The sequence below is a fragment of the Poecilia formosa genome, unplaced genomic scaffold, assembly GCF_000485575.1.
Source record: "Poecilia formosa unplaced genomic scaffold, Poecilia_formosa-5.1.2 Scaffold21, whole genome shotgun sequence".
Lineage (NCBI taxonomy): Eukaryota > Metazoa > Chordata > Actinopteri > Cyprinodontiformes > Poeciliidae > Poecilia > Poecilia formosa.
This window is the reverse complement of record NW_006799960.1, coordinates 1,364,300-1,383,263: the sequence shown is the minus strand read 5'-3', so window position 1 is coordinate 1,383,263 and position 18,964 is coordinate 1,364,300. Positions and strand designations below refer to the sequence as shown.

Here is an 18,964-nt window from a genome sequence, read left to right as displayed (position 1 = left end):
AAATAGACTTAAAAATAATAGGATTTTGACTTATTTAAGATGTTACAAATCTGAACAAAAAGTTTTTTCTACATTGGTACGTGTCGTGGTACATGTCGTACCACTTTTACACCACAAGATGGTAGCAAGCTTCCTTACATTAACTTGTTTAGCGGATGTAAACCAAAGGCCACAGTTAATCGTGAATGTGCATCTGCTATAGTTACCAGAGGTCAATTTTGCCACAGTTGAAATATTAGTGGAAGCTCAAAAGGTCAAGGAAGGTACCGTACACTAAGAAGTTACGTTAATTTTTCATGCATGCATATAGTTTTTGACGCGGATGTCACACATTTCCTTCAGTCTTCTTCCTGTCTTTCGCACCACTCGGTCAAAGTGTCACATCTGAGCTGCAACTGCACATCACCCAGGAACCGAGGCTGATTCAGCGCGGCTGTCAGCTTTTAAGTGAAATGTAAGTTACTTGTTAAAAGTAAAGGCAGACCTTGTTTTCTTTCTTTTCTTTTTTTTGAAAGTTAAAACTGTGGTCTGAATTAGGTTTATTTATCTAAAAATCGCCGATATATTGAAGTCATTCCTCTTCCAGATCCGGTGTACAATTTTCAGGCGTGTCTGCTGTCGCTAATAGTTATTTCAGGTGCGTTACGTCTCTCCTTCGACACAGATAACCGCTTTCGTTGGAATTTGCGTTAAAAGTCACTGTTTCCGCTGAATGAAGTGTCCACGGGTCCACTCCACGCGCGCCGCCCTCTGGGCTGGTCCTTTTAGTGCACGCGCGCTCCTTTTTTTTCTCACTCATTTTGCTCTCTGAAGCAGCGCGCGACTCTTCTCCAGCCACCCACACCTGGATTCACCGCTTGAACGTCCGCTTCTTTCTCTGGTATGTACACATTGAGCTAATTCAGTGACTTATTTCTGTAATGTAAACTCCATTGCAAAGAAAAGAAAGAAAGAAAGAAAGAAAGTTACATCTATTCTTGAAGTGTTCAAAGGTTCTTGTGTGTCAAAAAAGACACACATTAAAGTATTTAAATGACAACATAACCAGACAAACCCCTGTATAGACTGTATATCCCAAGCAGCCCAATTATATTTTAACGCTGCTTTTCTGACTTATCAATTTGTCGAATTTCTGATGACATACGTGAAAGCTGATGAGAAGCGGCTTTCTGTCTGCTAAATAAAGGGAAGTTCAGCTGCACTTGCCTACGAGAAGTTGATGAAGTGCGGTTATGCCCTTGTTCTCGCTCTCTCCGTGATGGACAGATGTCCTACCACAGAGGATGTTTAGAAATCATGCTGCAATGTCAAAACAGTGGAATTTACTTTGAAGAGTTTTGTCATAACCTGTGTTGCCATCAAGAGGGTTGGCAATATCTCCTCTCAAGCTTTCGCCCTGAAGGGAATTCAGTGAAGCACAGACTTTCAAGAGATGTAGTATTTATTTCTTCAGTATTTCATTTGCTTGTGTTAATCTTTTTTTGTTGTTGTTGTCCTTGATGAATGTCCGTCATTTAGTCCAGACGCTGATCTTAAAAAGTTGCTGTTTCTATGATAAGTGGCAAGACTTTTCCCTGTCTTTATAAAGTATAACCCAACACGGCCCAGCTCCTTCTCTGTCTGTTGCTGCACACCGTCAGTGAGCTGCCTCTAAGACAGCAAATTTGCTTTTTTGGCTCACAAAAGTTGCCAGACAGTCTCGATTTCCCGGCAAATATCTGGCAGAATGGTAAAAATGGCTCCATTGGCACCTAACAACTGCTTTAAAGCATACCAAATTATATATTGTTTGGATTTGTGATGGGTACATGTTCCTAAAATTTTCCAGCTAGATCTTATTTCTGTCAGTGTGTTAGATATTCCTTTAGTAGATTATTCATAGTACATGCCTGCAGGAAACCACCTAGAGGAAAAGGCTGGGCTGCCTGTTTCCTCAACATAGCCATCTATCAAAAAATGTTTTTATGGTTTTAACATTAAGCTTGGGCAGGTTGCTAATCCTTGTAGTTTTTTTTTTTGTAATCTCTGAAAATATAGGTTTCACAACTTTAAAAAGTTTAAGGGCGATGAAGAAATTGTGAGAGTTTTGATGGGTAAAACCACTGTTAGGCCGGACTCCTTCACTTCCTGTTTCTTTACGAGGTCAGTTCCTGTCTATAGCCCTGGAGCTACATAGAGGCAGGAAGGAAAGGGACTTGTGTATATTCTCTGCTGTAGGAAGAATTAGAATTACACATTGCCATAGTCCTAAACACCTGCATGAGCTGAACATGACACAAGGCAGTCAGCTTCCTCTTGTTGGACAAAGTCTCGACCCTCCAACGTGTAGAAAACAGGGGAAACCTCTGAGAGTTACAAACAACAATCCGGGTCTGGCCTCTGTATCTCAAGGATGTGATGACATCATGTAGAAACAGGACGTCCCGATGGCTGAGACGCCTTACTTTTCCACTGTTCCCCCTCTAACTCCGTCTCCCTCTCCCCTCTGTTGCAGTGTGTGCGAGAGGGTTCAGTGACAGCTTGCTTCCCATTGTCCTATCATTCCTGCCCCACTCGCATTCTGCATCCTGTCGAGTTTCCTGCTCACGGTGCGGAGTTAGAAAGAAAGGTCCGACCACAAAAAGGTAAAAATAATAGACCAAGAGGACGGGGTGGCAAAAGCAATGGCTGCCGTCTTTAAGGAGAAATCGGTAAAATAGGACAGATTTAGGATCGAGCGTGTGTGTGTGTGTGTGTGTGTGTTTGACTGCGGTGAATTTTCCCTCTGGGAGCAGCTTATCTGCAGTCCACTCAGCAGGAAAGGGTGTGTCACTTGGATATGGATGTTTGCGGGAGTGACGGTGTTGATGGAGGGGTTGATGTTATTGTGATTTTTAGAAGAATGCACAGAATGCTTGGTAGTAGTTTCTAGGTCAAAGTTTTGTTGCTTCCTTACATTGTTTGAACTGGACAAATCCAGCAGTATGCTGAAACGTACTCGAGCGCTGAAGTGGAAAGTGACATTTCCACAGCTCTTCTTCAGTACCCTTTTTATGAACTTCTGCATCAAAGATGGAGATTGGGTCTGATTGCCAGTAGATATGGGCAAAACGATTTACCTTCCAGTACCTATTACATGTCCAGTTATTTGAGAGTAGGTGGCTCTCTGTGTTGCCCAGAGTGTAAACATCTAAGAAAATAAAGCTTTTTCTTGACATTTATGAAGATGTATCTGCTTTGCAGTGAGAACTTAAAAAGTTTTTTTTACAGTTTTAGCTGAAGACGTATTGCACCTAATAATCTAAAACATCATTTCGAACTGAACTGTTCTATCCTGCCTAGAAATGATATAATATGCACTTTGAAAGTTATGAAACATGTTTTCCTTTCCTTTGCATGCACACACATGCACACACACATATATATTGTACATATATTTCACATGATCATAATGTAAAGTAGAAAAGAACATAAATTTTAAAAAAAGCTGTCCGTTTTTATTGATAATTCATGAAACAAAATGTTGAAAGATATTTATAGCCTTCTTAACAATCGATGAAAAAATTGTATTTTAACAATACAGCATTCGTGCCCTTCTGGTAATTACTGCCCAGTAGTTTACATGCTTGCACTTGTACTTTGACACTTTGTTTGATCTGGAAGGCCTTCTAGTCATCACTCTGATCTTTACCTTTTTTCTTTTTTTAGATGTTTGTTTTTTTGGCATTAGTGGCCTTTATTGGCGGTTACCAGGCAGGAAATGTTGGATGTCAAACCGAAGACACCTGCACTGATGGTTTAAGTTGTTTTTTTATGAGTTGATGAAAAAAACGTGAGACTTTTGCTTTATCTATTTGACGCATAGAGTAGCATAATGTTGCCATTCTCCCATTTTGTTGCTGACCCCTGCTGGTCAGCTGGCTGAAAGAAGCTATCATATACCCCATTTACAAGAAATGCAAGTTTGCAATTTTGGAAATATTTGGGTTGCAGAAAATAAAGATGGTCTTAGTGTTGAAACTAACATGAAAGTTAGACTGTTTTAAAACTACAGTCTTTGGTAACACTTTATTTGAAGGGGTGTGCATAAGACTGACATGACACTGTCATAAACATGACATGACATCTGTCATGAACATAAAGAAGTCTTTATGAATGTTTATGACAGTTGTCATGAAGTGTCATTCAGTAAATAATGACACTTTTAATGCAAAGTTGCTCTAAAAGTTGCATTGAAAGTCCATTAAAAGTGCCAACTTTTATTTAAATTATCATAATTTACAAAATCATGCAAAGTTGGCACTTTTAATGTGATCATGCACAGTTCCATTCTTCAAGAGGAACGGTCCCACTGGCCTGATAAATAAAACAAGTTTAATTCAAAAAGTAAAATCAACACGTTTTACAAGAATCTGATAATGATCCATTTCTTAAAAATCAGGTATCCCTGGACAGAGATATCGGTCTTCATTAAGCCCACTCTGATTCAGAAACCAACAAAAATGTTGTTCTCTTGTTACCAATTGAGCAGAAATGAATGCGCAAGTTCATTGTGTGAAGCATTAATAATAAATAATATACCTATGTACAGCATGAGCATTATTGCGCTGCCTCTAATGTCTAATACACCAAACGTGTCTTAATATTCTCTCTCTTTTTCTTGCTGCTATATTTGAAAAGTTGCTTTATGAAATAAAAAATCAAACATGCATCTGCTGCAACTATCTGTGATTCTGACTTTTACAGTAAAAGTTTATTACAACTTTAACTCCGGAGCACGACCATGCAGAGCAACGGAGAGCTCTGCATGGCTCTCCGCTTCTGGAGAGCTCACCATTTATACAGTCAACGTTTTTGGTATTTCCGCTGAAGCATTTCATGGTCAGCCAGCTGGGAAACTGTGTCTGACTTCAAACAGACAAAACACGAGCGCAGGTATTTAGGTGAGACGACAGCCCACGAAAAAGCTCACACGTGAAGCTTGAGTAAAGTTCTTTGATGCCTGGTGAATATTAGCAGTGGTGCAGCCAGACTTATCAGAAACGAGCATCGCACTTCTCCTCCAACAGAGGAAGCAGGGTTTGTTTCACAGCGTAGTCTAATTATTACTTTGTATTAGTGTGCTGCTATAAAAATTTCCTATGACATTTATCGACCAGTCCGCAACAGGAGGTTGAATCTGTGCTTATTCAAGTCCCAAACATGAAGAAGGGCCGTTTTGCGCAGGGGCATAACCGAAAAACAGCGATTGCTCCACCATTAACTTCACCCTCAATGTATACCAGGGAGAGGGGGGAGCACTAATACACCTTCTGAGTGCTATATTTCCTCTTTAAAAGTCAAAGTTTGTAGTAAAAGCTATCCCCCCTGCACTGTATCTCATTGTTGTCATATGTAATTACCAAGCAGTGTGAGCTCAGACTGTCAGACTAAGTGTGATGTTTATAGGAGATTAACTGTGCAACCCCCCACTTTACCACTCATCACCAACACCACAGAACGCCCACACACTCTCATACTCTTAACCCTCGTACATGTTATGACTTTGAAAGCTTGCAACCTGAACTTCAGTGATTATTAAACATATTAAGGTGAGCTGCTCTGAGCAAGTGAGAATTTCCGATCACAGGGAAACGTTTTTTTTTTTTTTCTTTCTTTTTCTATCTGGAACCCACAAATCGGCTTCAATCACACCAGTTGTAAATTTAGTACAGCTTCTGTGTGCAGAGGGTGGAAAACAAAGCAATGACAGGATTATCTAGTTAACGGGAACCTAACAGGGAATAATGACCGATAAAACACTTCCCAGTATATGTGTGATTGCGACTGCTTTATTATTTCATACCTGTTTGTGGTCACCTGCCAGTCCCAAAAGGGCAGGAAGAGTGACAACTGAACATAAAAGGGCAAAGGAAGGCTAGTTAAATCAAAATGGCCTCGGTGACGCCCCATATCACTTCTACTTTCCTTGCTTCACTCAGTAACAGCATCTGAGGAGTGGATGTAGAGAACGTGAAAGGTGCTGTAGCACAGAGTGTAGAGCAGCAACAGAAAGGAAAGTGTGAGCTGTTGGTGTTTTTGCGGCTCTGCAGCTGCTCTGGGTGTGTATGTGGATGGACTCTGGCCTCGGTTTCCAGGAAAAGGGGGGAGCCATCAGAAGGGTGGACAGGAAACCCTAACAGGGCTAGCTTCCTGTAACTCTCACGATGGCCGGTCTGATAGTGAGAGAATGTTTGTGTGTGTGAATTTGCTGCTGTATTTTCTGCTGCATTACATCGCCCCGAAACAGCCACTGTTGCTGTGAAGTTCTGTAAGAACGTCGAGGGCTTTTAGAGGGGAACGAGTAAACCTGCAAGTTGCCATTTTGTCACAATAAAAGTAATGAATGATTTCTCTTCCTTCTCTGCCATAACTTGTATTGTTCTCATTTTGTCACTTCCTGTGCATTCCTGAGTAGGTGGGGTGGCTGCAGCCTGGAAGGTTAGCCATCTTGAAAGGTTGCAGGTTAGAATCTCAGAGCGATCTGCAGATATTATCCTGATTTATGTGTGTGAGCTCAGCCAAAAGTAATCACTTCTAAATTAAAACCTGCATTTGTCTGGGCGATGATCTTTTGGCCCAGCTTTTTATAACTTCTAAATATAGACTACACATTTTAATACAGACCATACATACAAAAGTCCTGCTTATTTTCTTGTAAATGTATTCACACCTCTTAAGCTTTTTTCACATTTTGCCACATTACAATCTCAAACTTGAATGTATTTTGAATGGATTTATATGTGAAAGTCTCGAGTCTTCTGCACAGTCCTGGCATTCTTAATCTTCCCATCAACTCTGACAAGCTTGTCTCTGGCGAAGACAAGGATCCCGTAGCATGATGCTGCCACCAGCATGTTTCATTGTGAGAACGGTGTGTCCACTGTTTGTCTGCCACCGCACTCTGACACATCGGCAAAAAAAAGCTTAGGTTTGATCTCATGTTTGTTGTCTTCCCTCTATGACATGAGACAAGCTGCAGAAACAACCACAAAAATACCTTCTGGTTTGTGGTTGTGATGTGAAAAAAATAAAAAAATAATAGGTGTTAATGCTTTTTTTTAGGCTCTTATGTGAATGGAGAACATGCATCTTTGTCTTGATTTTGTCAATGCTAACATATCAAAACAGACACTTTCTGATGATTATTTTTCGTACCAAAAGATGCCATTCCAAAAATCTTGCGTGTTTTTGTTTGTCTGCTTCTGTACAGTTTCCAGAAGCCAAAGTGAAAGTTAAGGGGTTTCAAAAGATTTCTTTTTAAATTGTGTTGTCTTGGAGACGTGAAATATTTCTGAAAAGTACAAAAAAGAAACACTTGAGTAAAGACACCACAGTTTCATAGTATCATGATATCAACACATCTTAGACAAAACATGTGCAACATGGTTTGAATGCTTTTATAGAAAGCAAAACGTTTATTACCAACTCTTTTCAAATGTGGTAACATGGCTATTTTTACAGTCAGAGTAATGTTTTTTTTAATAGACTTGCACAAAAACGTAGAACAACCACCAGCTAAATTTGTGTTTAACTTTGAAATCTTCTTGATGTCAACGACATTAGTTAGTGAGGCTGTCTGCTCCTAGCAAGCCTGCAGTGGGCTTCTTGACAGACATGCCTCTTGTAACTTAGCAACTGTAATTTTAAAGCAGCGTTACTGTAATAATATTTGTGATGGGTGGTGCCACTTTAGTTTTTAGACTACGTCTGGTTTTCTGTGTTTCTTCATAGCAGCTTAGATCTTCAAGCCTCCTCATGCATAATCTGATGAAACACGCTTTTTATTTTTATTTTTAAGAGGAACATTTCATAACTGAGCAGAACAATTCTTATCCTCTTGTCATCTTTTACAGGAACAAGAAAGAGCAAGCATTTAACATGGCTTTTGCTTTGGTGCTTCATTACAGGGTTGAGATTAGGATTTTATTGGTGGTCTTCAAGGTTCTGACTTGATGATACTTTAATGATCTTTTACACTGTCTTGCTCAATCTAGAAGACAGCCAATTGAGCTTTAATAAAAATATTCCAACACAGAAACAGATTATCTCGCCTTTACAGTTGCTTCTCTTATTTATATCCATATTAGAATAGCTGAAGGCTCACAGTGTTGTGAAAGACCCAGTTCATTTGACTCCAACAGGTCTTGACAAGTTAACTCTATAAATTGTGCAATCAAATGATTTAGCTTTTTCTGGGCTTCTGCATTTTAAAAATATAATTAAAAAAAGTGCAGGGATATATATATATTACAAAAGTGATTGTGATCAAAATACACTTTAAAATCAGACAGATAACATGAGTAAGTGTAGTTTTCAAAGTATGATTTTGTGTATTAAGGAGAGAATGGTATCGAACTAACCCTATATGTGAAATTGCTGTAAAAGCAGGAATGTCTCGGTGTGGCCTAGTCAAAGTTGTATCTGGTTGAAATATTGTGGCAAGACTCTCCACAAGGTCTCTGTGGGTCTTCATGCTTGAAGTTCCTCCAGTGTGGCTGAAGTCAAACACTTCGGCAAAGATATAAAAGATTCATCTCCAGTTGGCTGTAATGCTTGTTGGCAGCCAAAGTTACAGTTATTGGTTTTAGGGGCTAATAAATGTTCACATATGGACAGACTGGTTTATATAATGTTTAATAATGAGATAAAATTGAGAAAAGAGCTTTTTGTAGTAAGTCTGGTTATATTTGTTGAATCTAAAATTTGTTTGATGAACATTTAAGCCAGACTAAAAAGCAAAAACAGAGCAAATCTATTATGTTTTTTTTTTCTTCTCACCACTGCATAATGTATATCGTTGGATAAAAACTGACATTAACATTAAGTAGAAAAACAAGACATAATAATAATAATAATAAAAAAGCTTTAATGTAGCATCTCTTCTCATGTTTCTCTCTGCAGCATTCTGTTTTTAGCCAAGCTCTTTAATCTACTCAGTAATAAGATCCCCTAAAACAAAAAGGTTGACATCATTAGAAATTTCTTCTAAAGCAGCAAAGAGTATGTTGTTAAAAAAACATGAGACGCAAGTCGTTCTGCTTTTTACCTAAAAATTTTTAGAATTCCCATTTGCCCTCATACTAATAATTGGGTAACATGTTTTTTTTTTTTTTGCTGAATTTGACAACTTTGACAAAACCTTGAAGTGATACTAAATGGGATTTGAAAAATACATTTTATTTCTGCTGAGCTGAGTCAAATGATAAGAAGAGCAGGAATTCCCCATCACTGCAAAGCAGTTTGCATGTATTAATCTATTTTTATTAAAACCATGTAAAGTCAGTTCATGCGATGAAAGCAGCTGATCAGCTTTAGTCCTTTTAAGCAACTGATACTTCATGTAGATTGTAGAATATTTTTCACTAATGGCTTCTTATCGATGCAGTTTAAGCTCAGTAACCAACAGCTGGCAGTCAAATGCAAACACTCTTATCTTTTAAATATTACTTAATGCGAACCTGCAATATTTTTAAAGCACCGCCACTAACCAGAACAGCTTATGTTTATAGCCCTCGTTGTTCTGCTTGCAAATAAAACATTTGACAGTTTTTACTGTACGTTTCTTCCTCTTTGTGTTTGCGTTAGCTTTTTATTTGCTTTGTGATTGTGCAGTCTGCCGAAACGGTGTGGTTTTCTCAAAACTGGAAGTCGGGATTGACACAATGATCTTTGTCAAAGCCATTACGCACCTTCACGGCCGAGCCGCTTTATGTCCGTTACCCTCTGCTCCTGTGATGACATGTCAAAGCTTGTTACGCCACAAACTCTTAAGCGTCCACACGCACATGTACATGTGTGCACAGCTGTTGACCGAAAGAATAAGTTAATAGCCTCTCTTGAAACGCCAAAGCAAAAAGGGAAGTGGCTAACCTCACATCTCTCTCTCTGTCAAACCTTATCTCAAGCTGTCTGTCTTTTTTTTTTTTTTTTTGTCTAACTTCTCTGCTTGCAACTGCCTCACGCTTTACTGCTCCTAAGCCTTTTTTCTCATATTCGGTCCTACAGTTCCCTTTCTTCAGTTCTCTGCCCGTCATCCCCGCTTTGCCCCGCTCTACCCCACTAGCCCCCCCGTCACTCAACTCCTCCCCTCTCTTTTTCTTTCCAGTGGCGATGGTGATTGACAGATGATCTGACAGAGGAAGACATCAGGTGAGGAAAAAAGTGAACTTCTCCTTCCTACCCCACAATTAATTCCTCACTCTCCATCTCCTGCACCTCCTACCATTTAAGGGAAGTTTTATTTTTTTGTTTGTTTAAAGTTAGTGACTTCTCTCTCTGCAGTTCTCTATTTTTATTTTGATCAATGTGTGTCAGTAATCTGAGTTGCTTTCGGTTCACATCAGCGCCCAGGAATTAATTCAACTGCTGTGATGAGACACGAGTTATTTTCTATTTTATTTTTTTACCCTCTTGAAGAAAACAATTATTTTAAAAGTGAAAAAAAAAAGTTACAAAGAAAGAAAGAATAAATCATCATCTTTGCATTCACAGACGCTGTTGCCGTTCCGGTTATTATGGGGTGTGCCTGTTGCAAGCAGAAAAAGTCAGCCAAATCATTAGGAGCAACATCAGGAACAGTAGATGTTACCGATCTGTCTGCGAACAATGCAGATGGCCTGTCTGGAGGTTTGTCCCAGGGACGCTACTGTCCGGACCCCACTCAGGCCATCCCAGACTTCAACAAGCCCTTCCCATCCCCTTCTGCATTCCCCAGCACCAATGCGCACCCTCGGCCTGGAGGCATGGGTAGGCAAACCATCTCCAATTTAAAACGTTAAAGTACTAATCCTCCTTTGATGAGTTCTCTGTCGTGCGATGTCTGTTTTCTGATTTGCACCAGCACAAATATTTGAAGAACGGGAGTGAAGTGGCGGATGGATGCGTTTTGTTTTTTGCTGCAGGTGGCGGAGTCACTCTCTTTGTAGCTCTGTATGACTACGACGCTCGCACCGAAGATGACCTCACTTTCATGAAAGGGGAAAAATTCCAGATCATCAACAACACGTGAGTTACGATAACACGCACTTGGAAAAATACGTATTCACACACCTTCAACGTTTTCCACACTTTTCATGTTGCAGCCAGAAACTTTGGGGTGTCTTAATGGGGTTTGTATGAGACAGTCCAGCTCACGTTGAGTAAAATTATAAAGTGGAAGAAAAAGGATACATAAAGTTATTTCTTTATAGATTTGTGGTTTCCATCTGTATTCAACCCCCCGATACTCTGAAACCTCTGAATAAAATCAAACCGATTGCTTTCAGGAGTCACCTAATGAGTAAACATGAGAGTCTGTGTGTAATGAAAAGTCCCGCTGTTCTGCAAAGGCCTGAGAGGATTGTTAGAGAAACCAACAGCTGTGGAGACAAACAGCTTATGTGGGAGAATCTGTTGATAAGACAGCTGATTTTTGTGCAATCCAAAAAAAATCTTTTCAGTGAGTGACAAGGATGTCAGTGTTAAATACCATCATAGCCGCCTGTGAAAACCGATGATGGTGAGTTGGATGACTTTATGATACATTACGTTACGTTAACGATACGTTAAAGGAACTGAAACTGGGGCTCAAAAAATGTTTTCATGTCTTAGAGAAGCCTAGTTAAAATCTAATTTAGGACTGGACTTGGGAATTGGTTCATCCGATCTGATGGAGCTTGAGCTTACTTTGCTTTAAAAAATGGACAAAAAAAAAATTCTGGACGTTTCTTACAGGCATGGCTGCAGAAGAAGGTGGTTCTACAATACAAATGCATATCACTTACATCCTGTTATATTGTTAATATTGTTAATATTTGCATTTGCTAAGAATGGTCATAAACATCTGAGTTACTCCTTTGATTGTAAAGTGGCAAACGGTAGAAAAAAGGTCAAGATAGGTGAATATTTTTAGGAAGCAACATAAGCAGCGTTTCAATGTCTGCAGACGCTACACGAAAGGACCGCAGCAACAGATAAGAATTTCTCTAAGAGCTGACAGCGTATGGAGTTCTGTGAAGGCTAAATTGATCCATGTTCAATGCGTTAAACAAAGTCATTTGACTGTTTTTGTATGCATTAAATTCCTCCCATTGTGAATAAATGTCACTGATTAAAAAAACATCTGCGGTCGCGGCGGCTGCAGGGCACGTCGACCAGCCTTTGTTATTGAAAAACATTTTGTTCTGCTCAGGAAATCCAAAATCAATTTACATGATGTTGACATTTGACCAATGCTGTTTATTTCTTATCCAGCAATATCTTTTTTCTTTTTTTTAATAAATTGTCTTTGGTTACAGGGAGGGTGACTGGTGGGAAGCCCGCTCGTTGAACACCGGCAAATCAGGTTACATCCCCTCCAACTACGTAGCTCCTGTTGACTCCATACAGGCTGAAGAGTGAGTTTGCACCAATAAACTAAAACACGCACAACATTGACTGTTTGTTTGTTTTTCTGTGTGTGCTGCGCTTTAAGCCAACACTTAAAACTCCCTTAGTGATTGACATGTAGTCTGAAAGCAGAGGTCAAGTGATGTGTGATGTTATTCCAATCACCTGTGTGGCGCTCTCGTGGTGACAGGTGGTATTTTGGGAAGATGGGAAGGAAGGATGCGGAGAGACAGCTGCTGGCTCAGGGCAACCAGAGGGGAACTTTCCTCATACGAGAGAGTGAGACCACCAAAGGTGAGGAGAAGAAACATTCAACACGTCTATATGCGCTATCTCTTTAAAGAGACTCTAAAAACAATCAAAGCTTTCGACTCTTTCACGTCAGCCAACCTCCCCTTCACGTAGCCTTTCGCATTTCTCTCACACAGGTGCTTACTCACTGTCCATCCGGGACTGGGACGACAACAAGGGAGATCATGTCAAGCATTACAAGATCCGCAAACTAGACAACGGTGGCTACTACATCACCACGAGGTCACAGTTTGACACTGTTCAGCAGCTGGTAGAGCACTACACAGGTAACACGCCAGCAGTTCACAAATTCATCCTCCTCCTTCCTGATCGCCTGCCAGCTTTCAAAGCTCCTCTTTCGGTGTCGTCATACTGAAATATCACTTCAGTTGATGTTTAATTCATTATTTGCAAGTCTTTAGCATAAACCTTGAACTTTTTCACATAGATATTGTTAAATTACTGCCATGACCTTCGGTGTGCTTTAGTGGCGGTGCTGTGTAGGAATGTATGAGTATTATAAACGGTCACGTGCAAAGATGCCTTGCAGTAGAACCACACAGATAGGTGGATTCAGCAGTTGTGAAGCAGGAGAAAGTAATGGATGGCTTAGAAACAAATGCAATGTGGCATGCATTTGAATTGGGAACCAGTTACTCTGACTGCCCTCATTAAGATCCAGGGTGACCAGTTGTGTAACCATTTTTGGCTACGTTGCATTTGGGGATATGCTCCAACTTTACACATCTAGAAACTGAAACTTATGCTTATTTTTCTACAGTAGTTTAAGTTTGGTCGAATTTGATGCAAAGCTTCCGTGAACTTCAATTATTAAGTCCACAGATCCTCAGTCAGATCTAAATTCAGCTCTTAAAATTTCCATACCGAAGCTGAAGAAAAGTGTCTCCACAATATGACGCTGCCACCACCATGTTAGGTAATTTTAAAGAATTTTTTTCTTGTCTTCTTCACAATAATAACCTACTTTGTGTTGGTTTTGGTTATCGTACGTGAGCCTGGGCATTATAAGTCCCTCTAAAACATGTAAAACAACAAAAAAAATTGTAGTTGCAACGTGACGTGAAAAAGTTCAAAGTGTATGAATACTTTTGACAGGAAATCTTAAATACTTCTACTTGATACTGCTTTTTGCATTGTGCTTTTATAACCATAGGCAGTCCCTATAAAAATAACTGAGTCAGTTATGATTAACTGACTCAGGAAATAGGAAAAATTAAGTTTCTCTGGCCTTTTTAAAATGCAAGAAACACGTTTTACTTCAGCTACAAACTCGAAAAAGAAGAGTTTGGATGACATAATGCTTTGCACTTCCGTCTCTAGTTGAAAGTGTAAATCTGCCCCCTAGTGGCGCATTTTGGGAACAGCGCACATAATTCAGTTTGCATCTTGGCACGTATTTATTTTTTTTGTCTTTCCGACAGCATCCTGGCTGTGTTTCTGCCACATTTATGCATATTTTTGCTTTGTACATTATATGTTTATGTGTGTTGTGGTGTTGTATGTTTGCTTAACTTGCATTTTTCTTTCTTTACCTTTTGCATTTGCTCTGCTCTTCTCTATATTTGTCTGTTTGTATGTCTCTCCGTCTCTCTCTGTCTCAGAGAGAGCGGCGGGACTGTGCTGCCGCTTGATGGGCAGCTGTAAGAGGGGCATGCCTAAGCTGGCCGACTTATCAGTGAAGACCAAGGATATGTGGGAGATTCCCCGCGAGTCTCTCCAGCTGATTAAGAAACTGGGCAACGGCCAGTTTGGAGAAGTCTGGATGGGTAGGACTGTTGGGGATTCGCTGAAGGAGAAAAAAGAACAACAGAAGCACGCCTGTTTAAAAATGTATAACTGCAACGGGATAGAAAGTGTGAATATTTCTTAACGTAAAATCGTAAAGAAACAAATTCATAAATAAATAAATTGAAAAGTTGCAAGTGGGCGCGTCACTCAGAGGAATCTGAGTTCCTGTTCCACATCCAGATGTGCTGAGTTGTTCTCCTGATCCTCCTTTTGTTGCATGTGCATGTTTTTAAAACTCACATCACATTTTGTCACCCCTTTCCATCTTTTCACCAACTCTCCAACCCACACCTTCACCCTTTCTTCTCCCATCCTCCATCACCAAACTTCTTTCCCACCATCTCTGGCACCCCCTCTCCCTACTCTTCCTCTTAGGAACTAACGATGGACTCTGTTACTACCTGACCAAGCCCTGCCTCAACTCCACCCCTCTCACCCTGGGCCTTGGGCGGGACGCCTGGGAAGTGCCGAGGGAAACCCTGTCAATGCAAAGGAAGCTGGGACAGGGGTGCTTCGGGGATGTCTGGATGGGTGAGACTGATGCGGGCAAACTCTAAAAGTTAGGAAAAACAGGGAAAAATTGAGCTGTAACAAAGATTATTTTGGTTTATTTCAGTGTCTAATTCAAGATTTCCTTTTATGCCAGTGTATTGTTTCTCAGTAGAGAACACACTGGATATTTTTACCTTAAAATATAAAACCCTGAAAGAGTTTTCCAGTGACTAAATCTGAGTGCTTTAACATATTTTTTTGAGCTGTACAGGTTTTCATCCTGATGTCATCTGTGTGTACAGTGCTGCAGGAAGTTCACACACTCCCATCACGGACATAAATCTCACACTCCTTTAGGTCCATTAAGGACACATTTGAACCATTCTTTTTACAGTCTGGATTGAATATCTCCTCCAAAGTTTAGAAAATGTTGCTGAGCAACTCTTTTTGTTGCCGTCACCAAGATCCCTGCACTATTCTGGACGGATAGTTCATCTTTGTTCTAACCTGAAATATTGGAGTTACTTTAAATTGGCAGTTTTTAGTTGTTTCTTGGGTTTCAAAGTCTCCCTTTCACTTCCCCAAACCTACTTTGTTAATGAGTTCAATCTTTAACTCCTCTGATAAAAACGAGGTAAGAGGAGCTTGTCTGCTGTTACCTCAATTTGAAGGTGTTGACTTTTGACCAGGCACTTTTTTTCTTGGTCTCACCCTGTTTCATGTTGATGCTAAACTTGCTCCATTCAGATAATGACACTGGTGTTTTTGGCTTAGCAATCTTGGTGGTTCCCAGTTCAAACCAAAGTTGAGGAAGCCAGTTTGGAGCAAATGAAGAATATTCCCAAACACTGGGATTATAGTTGGGTGCTTAATAATCAGTCCACAGTTCTTTTGGTTCCTTGAAATCCCTAAACATATGAAATTCATGTCCATAGCGAGAGTATGTATACTTCTGACCGACACTGTGACTAAGGGTCTGCTGTTATTGACGTAAGAAAACCAGACAAACCTCCGTTCATCTGTTGTCTCTCGGCTCACTCATTAACGTCACGCATGCCCTCCAAAATACCAACCATGTGCATGGATCAGCATTTACCACATGCAACCAGCTCACTACTCCATTTTTGTTTGTTGTTTGCTTTTTATATGCTGCAGACACACTGCATGCACATGCAGCTGTCAACAGGACAGACAAATTGGCACATACACGAGGCCTTTTTCTGTGCGCATCCCCGCTTTTCTGTGCGCCCGTTAACTTCAGCTCGTCTGTATGCCAGGCATGTGGAACGGCACCACCAAGGTAGCGGTGAAGACTCTGAAGCCAGGAACCATGTCCCCCGAGGCCTTCCTGGAGGAGGCTCAGATCATGAAGAGGCTCCGGCACGACAAGCTGGTACAGCTGTACGCCGTTGTGTCTGAGGAGCCCATCTACATCATCACTGAGTTCATGAGCCAAGGTATCGGGGTTGAGTAAACTGTCACCGCTCTGACATATTGTAGGTTTGAACTGCCTCCATCGCAGCAGGGGAGAAGCCTTGCTGACGTCAAACTTTTGAAGTGACTTTGAATTATTATTATTTTTTTCATTCCTTAAATGAGACGTACGGTTAATAAAACTCAAAGGGCTTTCGTTCAGTCAGAAGGATTCAGTTCATATTAGAAAAGGAAAGAGCAGAAGCAATATTGATTCTGATTTTTAGCCGCAGCGCTGTTAAACACCAAAAGCCAAAAAGACTTTTACTACATCACTTCCCAAAAGAAGAGTGCAGTGAAAACCAGTGCTCTGTTTCTATTTTATATTAATTTAAAACTCGGATCCTGAGATTTTATCAGATTTTTTCTGATCCAAGTTGGAAAACACTGGTTCTGCTAAATGACGCTCAGTGACCAGGACAACTTCTAATACTTTACTTTTCAGCACTGCAGAGACAAGTTCATTGAAGAAGATTAATCTAATCTAATAATACCTAATCTAATTAATCTTACATATTGAGTAGGACACAAATTGTCAAAACTGAATATGTGCAGTTTTTATGCTGGCTGTCTCTATGTTTTATATGCAAAGCAGCCATATTGGATCATGCAGTCAAGGTTGATGAGAAACATCTGACTTTTTTCACTTTCGCTCTGATAATTTTCCTAATTTTAAAGACAAAACATGTCGTCTCAGTGGATAAGAATGTCATGTTTTTATTGACACAACAAAGAAGTTGTTGTTGCTTTAAGGTTCGAGATTCCTGTTAAGATGGTGATGCATGGAAAACTTTAATTTCTGTGATGGTACATAGTAATAAATTATTTGAGAACCATTGACTTGAACCGCCGTTACATCGCTGGGGGTTAAAGCTTTTGTTGCCCTGCTAAAACACAAACTCCTGCCCCATATTCTTAAATCTTTCACATGAGGTCTAAGTTTATTCAGGTTTGTGGTTGTGGTGGCACAAAGTGTGAGAAAGTTCAGCAGTAATAAATAAGCATTGTAAGTATAAACACGAAAGAGCTCTACATGTTTTTAAGATAGGTAAAAACAAAGATCCAAACTAAGTAACTTATTTAAAATCCCACTTTACATACATTGAAAAAAATGAAAATATACTGTAAAAAGGCTAGTGACCCTATCTTCCTTCAATAACCATCATAACGAGTTAGAAATTGACACCAGGAACTTGGAAAATTTTTAGGAAAGTATATTTTCCTGTGTTTTAAAAAGCGACCACCTTCTCTATTTGTCATTGAAAGGTGCCTTTTTTTAAATTTTTTTTTATTTTCTCTAATAGGAAGCTTGCTGGACTTCTTGAAAGACGGAGAAGGCCAGACCCTGAAGCTGCCTCAGCTGGTGGACATGGCAGCACAGGTGAGGTTCAAGTCGAACAGCACGTGGTGGACAAAAGCGAGGCTTTTAGCTCCGCCGCAGACGTGAGCATGTCTGGTTTCTCTTCGTGTGCAGATTGCAGCTGGGATGGCATACATCGAGCGGATGAACTACATCCACCGTGACCTGCGAGCTGCTAATATCCTCGTCGGAGACAATCTGGTGTGCAAGATTGCTGACTTTGGTCTGGCCAGGCTAATTGAGGACAATGAGTACACAGCAAGACAAGGTAGCTGTATAAAACATAAGCGTACAGCTTCTGCCAGACGTGTGTGCAAGTGCTCGTGATGAATGAAAATGTCAGTAATTTTGGCTTTTCTTAAAAGTTATCTGAACTAGTGCTTCTGAAGGGCGGAATGAACATGCATCCATTCATTTTTTAAAAGCAAGAATCAGGTGTGCAAGTTTGAATTTATTGTGGATTTTCTGTTCAGCGTTCAGTGTCAAAATTACACATAAAATCTCAATTACAGACTAGTATGGAAGAAAGGGCTTCTGTCTTATTTGGCAACATTTTATTTCACATTCATGCAGACAGAGAAACACTGGTGTTTCATCACCATTCAGTTTCTGAACAGGTTAGGCTTTAGTTTCCTTTCAGGTAAAGGTGACAGCTTCAAGTGGTGGAACCATGGAGACACATGAATGTTTTAATCGGACAAAGATATAAAAATAAAACACCTGAACTTGTTTTTAAAGGCTCAACTTTACCTTTATAAATAAATTTCCAAGGACTTTGACTTGAAGCCAAGAAGAATGGCCAATGTTGGAGTATGTATGCATAATTTTAAGCATCCACAGTATTAAGCCAGTTTCTAATGTGTTAATATTTATGGACCCAATGCTTGTTTTTATATATATATATATATATATATAAATTTTCCTCTCACCCTCCGTGGGTGGTCTCTTTCATCCTCTGAGCTCGGGTCCTCTACCAGAGGCCTGGGAGCTTGAGGGTTCTGCGCAGTATCTTGGCTGTGCCTAGAACTGCACATTTCTGGACTGAGATGTCTGATGTCGTTCCTGGGATCTGTTTGAGCCACTGCTCCAGTTTGGGGGTGACTGCCCCGAGGGCCCCGATGACCACAGGAACTATATATATATATATATATA

The 18,964-nt window shown here is 40.1% G+C and overlaps 1 protein-coding gene across 5 annotated transcripts in view; it reads left to right on the top strand.

The window, feature by feature from the left end:
* The first annotated feature begins 347 nt into the window (after positions 1-347).
* The window catches only part of yrk (Yes-related kinase), a 22,045-nt gene continuing 3,428 nt past the window's right edge, over positions 348-18,964 (top strand). The window contains exons 1-12 of one of the 5 annotated variants that reach the window (XM_007547603.2): positions 772-880; positions 2,495-2,624; positions 10,127-10,170; positions 10,513-10,767; positions 10,923-11,025; positions 12,297-12,395; positions 12,578-12,681; positions 12,816-12,965; positions 14,301-14,465; positions 16,257-16,436; positions 17,757-17,833; positions 17,927-18,080. In XM_007547603.2, the coding sequence (XP_007547665.1) occupies positions 10,536-10,767; positions 10,923-11,025; positions 12,297-12,395; positions 12,578-12,681; positions 12,816-12,965; positions 14,301-14,465; positions 16,257-16,436; positions 17,757-17,833; positions 17,927-18,080 (1,264 nt within the window). In that variant the 5' untranslated portion in view covers positions 772-880; positions 2,495-2,624; positions 10,127-10,170; positions 10,513-10,535. Of the gene's footprint in view, positions 455-771; positions 881-2,494; positions 2,625-2,698; positions 2,721-10,126; positions 10,171-10,512; positions 10,768-10,922; positions 11,026-12,296; positions 12,396-12,577; positions 12,682-12,815; positions 12,966-14,300; positions 14,466-14,862; positions 15,019-16,256; positions 16,437-17,756; positions 17,834-17,926; positions 18,081-18,964 lie in introns of those variants that run through there. The other 4 variants (XM_016669258.1, XM_007547605.2, XM_007547601.2 and 1 more) reach the window with 4 other exon arrangements.